Source organism: Schistocerca americana, chromosome 5 (genome assembly GCF_021461395.2).
Source record: "Schistocerca americana isolate TAMUIC-IGC-003095 chromosome 5, iqSchAmer2.1, whole genome shotgun sequence".
Lineage (NCBI taxonomy): Eukaryota > Metazoa > Arthropoda > Insecta > Orthoptera > Acrididae > Schistocerca > Schistocerca americana.
In genome coordinates, this window is record NC_060123.1 from 413,399,777 (window position 1) to 413,412,647 (window position 12,871).

Genomic DNA, 12,871 nt, shown 5'->3' on the forward strand with positions numbered 1-12,871 from the left:
ATACCGACAATCCTTCTTTCCACAAACAATACGAGACTGGAATAGAAGGGAGAACCGATAGTGGTACTCAAGGTGCCCTCCGCCACACACCGTCAGGTGGCTTGCGGAGTATGGGTGTAGATGTAGATGTAGAATGTTATATTGCCCCTTTCTAGGACCGACAGCAGCTTGATCCTGATGTCATCATTTAAGAGTAGTGCCGCTTAACTAGTGCCAAATAAAAGCAGATTACTGTTCCGATACAAGAGAAGGTTAACTGTCTTTTGTATTCAGAATACGATGAAATATTTACTATCACTTTTTAACAAGTCTTAACCAATTTCTTCGTGCATTAGGATCAGAAGCATAGGAAGTATACACAGTGAACGTAATTTGTTCTTCCGTGTATATTGTGAAATCTTGAGTAGAAATGAGCAACTGTTTTCATAGCATCGAATTTCGTTAGGTTGTTTCATCCAGCAGTACGCCAGAGAAATAATCTTACAGCCTTTTCCCTGAAAATATTAAACTTTCCGATGGCGACTTGAACAACAATCGGTTGATAGCTTTCTCACTCATTATATTAGAAAGGTGTCGTAGTGAACTCTAGAGAGTCGATACTAAAGAAGAAAACGAGAAATAGATCGATGGAGTAATAGAGGAAGGAGCAAACGAACATATGCGCATGCGCGTTTGGAGCACTCCCCAAAATTAGCTGGGATGCAACACAAAGAAGAGAGCGTACAGCGTATAGACGTCAGTAACAGGGAAATCCTAGCCAGACAGCAATATTTCGACGGCTAAAATATTACAGGGACCACCGAAAGCTGGTGGACTGCATTTCTGCTTTAACAGGGATGGTGGATTTAAGTTGATCACTGCATAGGAGCCAGCTGTCAACTGAACGGCATATGAACTGTAACATCCATCGTTCATTTCATTTCGCAAATGAAAGCGCCAACGTGTCGTACAGACAGTCCATCAGAAAGTTGTTTAGTACTAGATATTACAATGGAGAAAACAACTCAGATTTTAAAGGAAGGCTTTTAATAAGGCAGCGACTTTAAACAGAAATAGTATGTAACATCCATCGTTCATTTCATTTCGCAAATGAAAGCGCCAACGTGTCGTACAGACAGCCCATCAGAAAGTTGTTTAGTACTAGATATTACAATGGAGAAAACAAATCAGATTTTAAAGGAAGGCTTTTAATAAGGCAGCGACTTCAAACAGAAATAGTACAAGACATGAAAATAATCTTCGGCACTGTAGTCGAAATCCACAACGTAACGTTCCAGAACTGAGACCATAAGAATTTATGTTATCTAGAATCATAGCAGTCTTAAGGTATGAATAACAGGGGTCATAGAAGCTTGATTCGAATCACGTTACAACATTCACAATGGCTACTAAATCATTGGTTCGGGTATAGCAAGACTTTGATTCCGAGAGTGAATGTAGGTAGAGTCTTAGTTTCATTTGACGTTAAGTAATGAAATAAATACGATATCAGGTGATAGGACTTTTGTCACGCCGTTCTGAAACCCATTTTGTATCTCTGAGCTTACGAACATCAAGAATTTTAGATTGAATGGTGGCGCTGAATACTCACAAGTAGAAACGGGATTTATCGGTAACCACAGCTAAGATCGGTTTCCGGGACAACGTGAGCTTCGTTGAAAGGTAGTTTTCAAAACTTCTCTGCCATTCGCTGGAATGACTTAAGTATGAGGACAGCGCCCAGACGACAGTTATCGTTTGTTCTAACGTGCGCCATTGCCTGCTTATCGCACTATCCTCTACCCTTAATGCCAACCGCAAGAGCCTCTTCAACAGGTTGAATGAAGCCAGCAGGCATACGCATGAAGTATACTAGGCGATCCTTCTCATCCCATCAATAGCGTCTATCGCTGCGAAGTAAAAAAACGCGTTTCTTGGGACCTAAATGCTCATACATCGCGGAGCTCAGAAGTTAAGTCCCATAGTGCTCAGAGCCATTTGAACCATAGACATGACAATGAGGTTATCTGTGAAAGTTTTGCGTAGTTTGTAATATCGAAACAAAAAATACCCTTTCACCTTATTAGTATTCTTAAATAATATAAATGTGGCATAAGGCATGCTGGAGGCAGGCGGCTACTGTTATGATAATCAAGAGTTACGCATTCAGTCTGGCTGAGTCGCAAAGGTAAAAGTCAGTTATCAGGCAAGGAAGGGCTTTATTGTTCAAATGACGCGTTTTGGAACTTATCCACCGTAACATATCTAAAAAAATAAAAAAAATATTTTATAAAACACAGACTGAAAGCATTTGGCACAGATTGTACTACACCTACTCTGGAACGATTGCTGGACATATATAGTAATGTATTTATTATTTTAGATTTTGACTTTATGTCCCTTGTCATACTGCACAACTGTTGTGGTTGCAGCTTTTGACGACATTTGGTGTCACGCAATATTCCCGAAGTAAAGCAAACATTTTGTGTAGCCTTTTTTCAGTAAAATTTCATTATAATTTGTACAAAAATATTTCTTTTATCTCTCTTATAATAAAGTTTTTCTTAGCCATCGGACACATGGTACAATAAATGTACACTACTGGCCATTAAAATTGCTACACCAAGTAGAAATGCAAATGATGAAAGGATACTCATTGGACGAATATATTATACTAGAACTGACATTTGATTGCATTTTCACGCAATTTGGGTGCATAGATCCTGAGAAATCAGTACCCAGGACAACCACCTCTGGCCGTAATAACGGCCATGATACGCCTGGACATAGTGTCAAACAGAGCTTCGATGGCGTGAACAGATACAGCTACCCATGCAGCTTCAACACAATACCACAGTCCATCAAGAGTAGTCACTGGCGTATTGTGACGAGCCAGTTGCTCGGTCACCATTGACCCAACATTTTCAGTTGGTGAGAGATCTGGAGAATGTGTGCGCTGATATGAAACTTCCTGGCAGATTAAAACTGTGCGCCCGACCGAGACTCGAACTCGGGACCTTTGCCTTTCGCGGGCAAGTGCTCTACCATCTGAGTTACCGAAGCACGAAGTTTCATATCAGCGCACACTCCGCTGCAGAGTGAAAATCTCATTCTGGAAACATCCCCCAGGCTGTGGCTAAGCCATGTCTCCGCTATATCCTGTCTTTCAGGAGTACTAGTTCTGCAAGGTTCGCAGGAGAGCTTCTGTAAAGTTTGGAAGGTAGGAGACGAGATACTGGCAGAAGTAAAGCTGTGAGTACCGGCCGTGAGTCGTGCTTCGGTAGCTCAGTTGGTAGAGCACTTGCCCGCGAAAGGCAAAGGTCCCGAGTTCGAGTCTCGGTCGGGCACACAGTTTTAATCTGCCAGGAAGTTTCATATCAGCGCACACTCCGCTGCAGAGTGAAAATCTCATTCTGAAAGCAGAAAAACCCCATATGAAGATCTGCGCTCATCCACAAAAGATAATGTAACGCATCTGGTGGAACAGCGGCGGTGCAGTATACTACGAATTGCTTCCCTGAGGTGATAGCATCACTGCTGACACTTATTGTCAACAACTGATGAGACGAGTTGCAGACGCAATCCCAGAACAACGAACAGAAAGACTGCGCCAAGTGATGCATCTTATTCACCTGCTCTTCCGCACTCAGATTTTCACATCTTCCGCTCTCTCTCGGACAACTTCCAAGGAATTACCTTTCCGGATGAAAATGCGTCAGAACTTGGCACGACGAGTTCTTAGCCTCAAGACCACGTAATTTCTACAGTCACGGAAACAAGTTACCTCAGCTTTGGGAGACTATTGTAAGTACTGAAGGAGAATATATTACAGATTACGGAAGTCTCTGTAATGTGTATATGTTGTGTTTATTACACTTATGGAGAAACGCTACGAACTTATGCACCAACCTAATATTTAAATGTATTAATATATCGAGATACGGGTAAATTTTCGTAGAAGCAACGAGTGTTTATTTTTCTACTATTGTTTAAGCTCTATAAGAATAAAAAGAGAGTTACTAGCGTTTTAAGACTATCTGAAAATTGATGTCAAATTACGATACTACTCCATTCTTCTGCAAAAGTCGAAAGAATAGGTCTGACCCACAGTGTATATTAAACAGCTTTCTTTGCAGCAGTTATCTCCGCTGGCCCTGTCTCAAATCCACCTTCTTTCTATTGTTTAGCACCATATATTCCTTCCGTTTGTTGTCACATTCCAAACAGTTCTTGCTACAGCTATTACTTCGTTCCGGTTCCATTATCAAACAGTGGTGTATGTCCTTTTATATAAGCATCTCTCTCTCTCTCTCTCTTTCTCTCTCTCTCTTTCATATATACACTCCTGGAAATGGAAAAAAGAACACATTGACACCGGTGTGTCAGACCCACCATACTTGCTCCGGACACTGCGAGAGGGCTGTACAAGCAATGATCACACGCACGGCACAGCGGACACTCCAGGAACCGCGGTGTTGGCCGTCGAATGGCGCTAGCTGCGCAGCATTTGTGCACCGCCGCCGTCAGTGTCAGCCAGTTTGCCGTGGCATACGGAGCTCCATCGCAGTCTTTAACACTGGTAGCATGCCGCGACAGCGTGGACGTGAACCGTATGTGCAGTTGACGGACTTTGAGCCAGGGCGTATAGTGGGCATGCGGGAGGCCGGGTGGACGTACCGCCGAATTGCTCAACACGTGGGGCGTGAGGTCTCCACAGTACATCGATGTTGTCGCCAGTGGTCGGCGGTAGGTGCACGTGCCCGTCGACCTGGGACCGGACCGCAGCGACGCACGGATGCACGCCAACACCGTAGGATCCTACGCAGTGCCGTAGGGGACCGCACCGCCACTTCCCAGCAAATTAGGGACACTGTTGCTCCTGGGGTATCGGCGAGGACCATTCGCAACCGTCTCCATGAAGCTGGGCTACGGTCCTGCACACCGTTAGGCCGTCTTCCGCTCACGCCCCAACATCGTGCAGCCCGCCTCCAGTGGTGTCGCGACAGGCGTGAATGGAGGGACGAATGGAGACGTGTCGTCTTCAGCGATGAGAGTCGCTTCTGCCGTGGTGCCAATGATGGTCGTATGCGTGTTTGGCGCCGTGCAGGTGAGCGCCACAATCAGGACTGCATACGACCGAGGCACACAGGGCCAACACCCGGCATCATGGTGTGGGGAGCGATCTCCTACACTGGCCGTACACCACTGGTGATCGTCGAGGGGACACTGAATAGTGCACGGTACATCCAAACCGTCATCGAACCCATCGTTCTACCATTCCTACACCGGCAAGGGAACTTGCTGTTCCAACAGGACAATGCACGTCCGCATGTATCCCGTGCCACCCAACGTGCTCTAGAAGGTGTAAGTCAACTACCCTGGCCAGCAAGATCTCCTGATCTGTCCCCCATTGAGCATGTTTGGGACTGGATGAAGCGTCGTCTCACGCGGTCTGCACGTCCAGCACGAACGCTGGTCCAACTGAGGCGCCAGGTGAAAATGGCATGGCAAGCCATTCCACAGGACTACATCCAGCATCTCTACGATCGTCTCCATGGGAGAATAGCAGCCTGCATTGCTGCGAAAGGTGGATATACACTGTACTAGTGCCGACATTGTGCATGCTCTGTTGCCTGTGTCTATGTGCCTGTGGTTCTGTCAGTGTGATCATGTGATGTATCTGACCCCAGGAATGTGTCAATAAAGTTTCCCCTTCCTGGGACAATGAATTCACGGTGTTCTTATTTCAATTTCCAGGAGTGTATATATATATATATATATATATATATATATATATATATAAATGTGTGTGTGTGTGTGTGTGTGTGTGTGTGTGTCTTTGTGAAGTCACAGGTGCTTCAAGTTAAATAACTGCTTAATATTAATAACATGACAAAAATTGCCCCAATAATAGTAATATATTTTATTCGACTAAGAACATTTATTTGTGCCATTATTATTTTAAGTATTATCATAGGGGCCACAGGAGGTTGAAATTAAACATCGCTACGACAAATTATAACATACTCCTCAATTAGACATTTAGGCTGAATAATCAGACCACCAACCGTTAGAGAAAACATGTGAGAACTATATTTTATTACTTATTCTTTACTAATTATAGTTTTACTATCCAAAGAAATAAATTTGTTCTTTATAAACCAATTTAAATTTGTAATATTCTTATGACTCTTGTCCCTAGGAGGTTTACCACCATTTCTTCGGTTCCTACCAAAATATATTGTTATCCAATCACTTATAGAAAACAACATAAGAAATATTATAACAATTATAGTTGAACTAACCACAATTTCACTTTATTATCATATACGAATTAGATTTTAAGCTCTAATTATATCATATACCGAAAATTCGTAAACAATGAAAATGAAGTCACAAAAATCAAGAATTATTCTTCCTGTAACTGTAATAATCTCAACAATAGGATTTATATCAACATCAGCTTTAATTTTAATATCCTAAGGACTTAAGTTAATGAAAGTAATAACCTTCAAAATTATAATTAAAATAATAATCTCTTAGGCCTTAGTAAAACTTGTGTGTGTGTGTGTGTGTGTCTGTGTGTGTGTGAAAGAGAGAGAGAGAGAGAGAGAGAGAGAGAGAGAAAATGGGGTAATAAGGTGGTCTGCCATAGCCAGGGGTAGAGGTAATGGTTGCAATGACAACACACTGCAAGCAAGAGATGAACAGAGACGAAAAAGAGAATGATGAAAAGTAGTGAAAGTTTTGTATACCTTCCGTGCATATGAAAGTGTATCCTTGCGTATAATTGTCCCCTGGTCCACACTCAGCACGTGTAACGTGTGGCCATCACAACCTTTTTGCCTTCTTCTTTACTTAGGTCATTCACTTGGTCTTCCAGATATGTAAGGAGAACCTTCTCACTGGCGAAGAGGAGAACTTGGCCACCGGGTGGTTCCGCACAAGCGTGAAAGGAATCTGCAGCTTAGCTGAGTTGATACGACCGGGCGCAGACAAGGCACGAATTGAGGACACGTGCTGGAAGCTGCTGGATGCTATTCAACCATCCACGAAGTACCGGAACGTTTTGACGGAGGGCGACGTCTGGGTGAAGAACCTCATGTTTTCCTACGACGGTGAGGGAAGGCCCTCAGAGGTGCGGCTGATCGACTTTCAGCTCGTCAGATACGTTCCTCCAGCCTATGAGGTGGGTGTACTGCTTTACAGTGTGGCACTGACATGCTATACACAAGGTATCAACTCGATTATTTTATGCTTACACAGCTTATTAGTACGAATCTTAAGAGCACCGCTATAGTTGTTACTCTATAATGAGTGGAAAAGAATATGGAAACACCACAACACATAATAAGGTGTAGGAAAACTGTAGCAACGGATAAATAAAGATTATGAATTAAGCTTCTCTACGATTTTCGAGTTGATATTACACCATTTCTTCTGAAAAACAAGGCAAGTTCTGGTAAAGATAATAGAAAAAAATGAGCATTTGGCGTCATTGGCTGGGAGGCCTCTTACGGGGCAAGTCCGGCCGCCTTGGTGCAGGTCTTACTACATTCGACGCCACATTGGGCGACCTAAGCGGAGAAAATCCCCGACCCAGACGGGAGTCGAACCCGGGCCCGTATGACGGCACTCTGTCACGCTGACCACTCAGCTATCGAGGCGGACAATATAGCTGGATAGCGATCACGCTAGCTTGACTTCTAAGTGGACTGCAATGACACTCAAATTCATATCTGGTGACTGGTGGCCGCGGCAGGTGCGACAATCAATTCTGTAGCTCAGAAGACCAGTCCTAGACGACACAGGCTGTGTGAACTGCGTCAGTGTTATCTTTGAACATAGCATCATCATTGGGGAACAAACGTTATACTATAAGATTGACCTCTTAAGTCAAAATGGTCAGATAGTCCTTAACAGTAATGCGACTTAAAAGTAACTCTGGCGCACACGGAATACCATGATATGGGTGTCCAAATTACCTCTGAAGCTCTCTACGCCTCTTCCCCCCCCCCCCCCCCTTTTCACGTTCCACCCTTGGGACGCAAAATCGTTCAGAAATTTGTGTGAAATAAAACTCATCCGAGCAAACGAGCAAAAGACATTCTTCCATTGCTCCATAGTCCAGGTTTTATGGCTTCAGCATGACATAGTATTCTCATGGATAGTTACATCACTGATTTATGGTTTGGCATTTCCAGTTCTCCCCGGAGTTCCATACTTATGATTCTCCCTTCGTGTTATTTTGGTGCTGACAGGGGTCTCGAGTACAACATTTAGTTTCGCAGTGACGATTTCAGCTGCGTCCTCTTATTTTTCGTTACAACCCCCGGTCAGGATGACTCTACACACACTTTCGTCCGCGCTCGGTGTTAACGGATGATGCTTTCCCCTTTTACTTGGTATAAAAAATTTAAAAAAAATAACACCAAACACATCCGCTACTGAAGCACCCACCACACCAGCACGAACAAACTGCAAGCGTTCGGATTCACTTAGCTCCGATGTAATAGACTCAAAACTACATAGGACACTTTTCTGGCCAAGACTGATTGCAAGTATTGAAAACATTGTGAAGGTGCCATTGGTGGTCAAATACGACAGCATAATCTGCAGGCTTGGCTAGCATCTGTATTTATGTTCAAACATTCATTACTCGCAGTGATTCCATATTTTTGTCCAATCCCTGTAGGTGTGCTTCTTAACTCACAATTTGTTTCATCCGCTGCGACCATCTTCAGGTGACCAATTATTTTGTATCAAGATACACATTACGCAATATGTTAACAAGGCAATATAATGGAGTATGCCACTTTCGTCTGGCACTGTTCTTCGTCTTGTTAACATATTGCCAAACGTAGAAATGACGTACATTCCTGCGTTCTATAATTTTCGTCACGTTCTGTAATGTTGATATTGAAAATCAGGGGCACTGGAAAGCAATTAGGAGATTCCCTGCAGAATCGGCGAACTAGGGAAGATATGGGAAACGCTGACAAGTAGAAGGGATAGGATAATACACTACTGGCCATTAAAATTGCTACACCACGAAGATGACGTGCTGCAGGCGCGAAATTTAAGCGACAGGAAGAAGATGCTGTGATATGCAAATGATTAGCTTTTCAGACCATTCACACAAGTTTAGCGCCGGTGGCGACACCTACAACGTGCTGACATGAGGAAAGTTTCCAATCGATTTCTCATACAAAAACAGCAGTTGACCGGCGTTGCCTGGTGAAACGTTGTTGTGATGCCTCGTGTAAGGAGGAGGAATGCATACCATCACGGTTCCGACTTTGATAAAGGTCGGATTGTAGCCCAACGCGATTGCGGTTTATCGTATCGCGGCATTGCTGCTCGCTTTGGTCGAGATCCAATGACTGTTAGCAGAATATGGAATCGGTGGGTTCAGGAGGGTAATACGGAACGCCCTGCTGGATCCCAACGGCCACGTATCACTAGCAGTCGAGATGACAGGCATCTTATCTGCATGGCTGTAACGGATCGTGCAGCCACGTCTCGATCCCTGAGTCAACACATGGGGACATTTGCAAGACAACAACCATCTGCACGAAGAGTTCGACGACGTTTGCCGCAGCTTGGACTATCAGCTCGGTGACCATGGCTGCAATTACCCTTGACGCTGCATCACAGACAGGAGCGCCTGCGATGGTGTAATCAACGACGAACCTGGGTGCACGAATGCCAAAACGTCATTTTTTTCAGATGAAACAATGTTCTGTTTACAGCATCATGATGGTCGCATCCGTGTTTGGTGACATCGTGGCGAACGTACGTTGGAAGCGTGTATTCGTCACCGCCATACTGGCTTATCACCCGGCGTGGTGGTATGGGGTGCCATTGGTTACACGTCTCGGTCGCCTCTTGTTCGCATTGACGACACTTTGAACAGTGGACGTTACACTTCAGATGTGTTACGATCCGTGGATCTACCCTTCATTCGATCCCTGCGAAACGCTACTTTCAGCAGGATAATGCACGACCGCATGTTGCAGGTCCTGTACGGGCCTTTCTGGATACAGAAAATGTTCGACTGCTGCACTGACCAGCATATTCTCCAGATCTCTCACCAATTGAAAACGTCTGGGCAATGGTGGGCGAGCAACTGGCTCGTCAAAATATGCCAGTCACTACTCTTGATGAACTGTGGCATCGTGTTGAAGCTGCATGGGCAGGTGTACCTGTACACGCCATCCATGCGCTGTTTGACTCAATGCCCAGGCGTATCAAGGAAGTTATTACGGCCAGAGGTAGTTGTTCTGGGTACTGATTTCTCAGGATCAATGTACCCAAATTGCGTGAAAATGTAATCACATGTCAGTTCTAGTATAATATGTCTAATGAATGCCCGTTTGTCATCTGCATTTCTTCTTGGTGTAGCAATTTTAATGGCCAGTAGTATAGACCATCTGTTAAGGCATCAGGGAATAATCACCATGATATTGAAGGGCAGAGAGTAAAGACTGAAGGGGAAGAGAGAGATTTGAATACATGCAGCAAATACACTGCGCAACACATTTAAGAGATCACCTTTTCGAAGCCCCGTAATAATCTCCAATTGCGACACCCGAGCTTGAAATTTGGCTCTTAGCTCCCGAGAACCTTCCTCTCTAACGCTCTCCCACGTCACCCTCGCCCCTGTGACGCTTCAAAACGAAGGTGTACGCATACAGAAAGGTGCCAGCGCCCGGAATTTTATGCACTATATTGCACGACAATGGTGCCAAAAGCCACCGTGAACGTGTCACACATCGGAAAGGTCGTTACAACACCTCGTACACACATTCCTCCCCTTCCTTTGACGTCTCTGCATGGTGGTCAGAACCACGACTTTTAGCGTTTCATATCACGCGGTTTTATTATGGGTGACGCAGGAAAACATTTCAAACACACTGCCTCTCAGAATCGACACGGAAAAGACTTAGGAGCTGCATAAAGGGCGTAAATAGAACCGCGCCGCCCTTGGGGCCTAGATTCCCACACATTTCACGGTCGTTCTGTTCTGTTGTTGGCGGCTGCATTGGCCAAGCGCTTTTGGGCGCTTCAGTCTTGAACCGCACGACCGCTACGGTCGCAGGTTCGAATCCTGCTTCGGGCATGGATGTGTGTGATGTCCTTAGGTTAGTTAGGTTTAAGTAGTTCTAAGGGACTGATGACCTCAGATGTTTAGTGCTCAGAGCCATTTGAACTATTTTGTTCTGTTGTTCATCGCACTGCGAATTGTCGTTGTCGAGCGCGAAACATGGAGTGCTACTGAGTTGCTGCTCGATTGCTATTTATTCTTAGTGTTTTCGTGACCCTGTTAATTTATATTGGTGAAACGAATATCAGATTAGATTAACTTAAGCACACCCTATCGAATGGAAACGTAAAATTCCGTTTCAAAAATAATTTTGTTTGCTGTGGGAAACCGTCAGTTTCTGTTGTCAGTGGGTGTCGTACAGAAGATGTGAAAAGCGGTAGTTTTTGGGCTCACTCCAGCTGCGCAATGCAAAAACAAAGGTTCAAGTATCTGCCGAAACTCCAGAGGAAATACACCTGAAGACTGTTAGGAGAGACACGCAATGTATGTATATATTAAGTGTGCAAACGTCGTTTGACAACTTACGAGAGAAATGTGTACCTAATTAAGACCTGCGGCTCCATGCGTGCAGGGCAGACCACGACCACTACTGCTGGCGAGCTGCGTAGCTGCAGCGCTGCGCACAGTTGGTTGTACGCCCTGGAGACGGGCCGTCACGGCTGCGGGACTAATTAACAACAAATCATTCCGGAGCTCCGTGGAGTTCTGGGACGGAGGGGGGGGGGGGGGCACCTGGCCGCTACATCCTTCCTGCTTCCTGGCATCGCTGAAGGCTGAGGCGCTGGGCCCTACTCCGATCAGTGATGCTTATTCCACACTTGTGTACTTTTTCTTCTAAAACTGCACCATCTCCCTGCCACGTACTCACACCCAAAGGAGTCCAGTAACGAAGAAAGTTAACTGTGGTTTTCAATAATTCTTCAGTCTCTTGGCAGATTTGATGCTCTCCTTTCTTCTGTTTTTACCTGACACGAATTTTTTTTCTCTGCATATCTCTTTTTCGCCATGGCCTTCTATGACACGTTTTACATATTCTCATCTTGGTCTGTCTGTAATACATTGCCTCACAAAAAACATTAAGTACCAACCTTGAGAAGAGGAAACGAAATGAAACTACACGAATCGGAAGGGTGTGCTGTTTCAGTGGTAACAAAAGCACGTTAAATGTACAAATAACTTGGCAGTATGAGCCCACTTATCAGTATTAAGTTGCAACCCCTCTTGCCTTGATGCATGCACTGATTCTGTTCGGATTGGTGTAATAAGGCCGCTTCATGCTCTTCTGAGGCAAACCGGCTCACAGGTCCTTTATATTCTGGATACTGGTACGGAGACGGAGTTTAAGTCCGAGATGATCCAACACATGTTCTTTTGTGGTCAGTTTTGGGTACCTTACTGGCCACTGTAGTAACTCAACACATCACACAGCTGGTAGCTGTGTGGTCAGAGCAACAGAATATCAGTTCTAAGGGCCCGGGTTCGATTCCCGGCTGGGTCGGAGGTTTTTCTCCTCTCAGGGACTGGGTGTTGTGTTGTCCTAATCATCATCGTCCCCATCCACAAGCAAGTCGCCGAAGAGGCGTCAAATCGAAAGACTTGCACCCGGCGAACGGTCTACATCTACATCGATACTCTGCCAATCACATTTAAATGCCTGGCAGAGGGTTCACCGAACCACCTTCACAGTTCTCTAATTATTCCAATCTCGTGAGGCGCGAGGAACGAACAGACACCTATATCGAGCTCTCATTTCCCTTATTTTATCGTGGTGATCGTTCCTCCCTC

At 44.8% G+C, this 12,871-nt stretch overlaps 1 protein-coding gene across 1 annotated transcript in view; it reads left to right on the forward strand.

The window, feature by feature from the left end:
• Nucleotides 1-12,871, forward strand: part of LOC124616407 — a 78,471-nt gene that overhangs the window by 41,581 nt on the left and 24,019 nt on the right. The window contains exon 3 of the mRNA XM_047144711.1: nucleotides 6,863-7,168. Within this exon, the coding sequence (XP_047000667.1) occupies nucleotides 6,863-7,168 (306 nt within the window). The remainder of the gene's footprint in view (nucleotides 1-6,862; nucleotides 7,169-12,871) is intronic.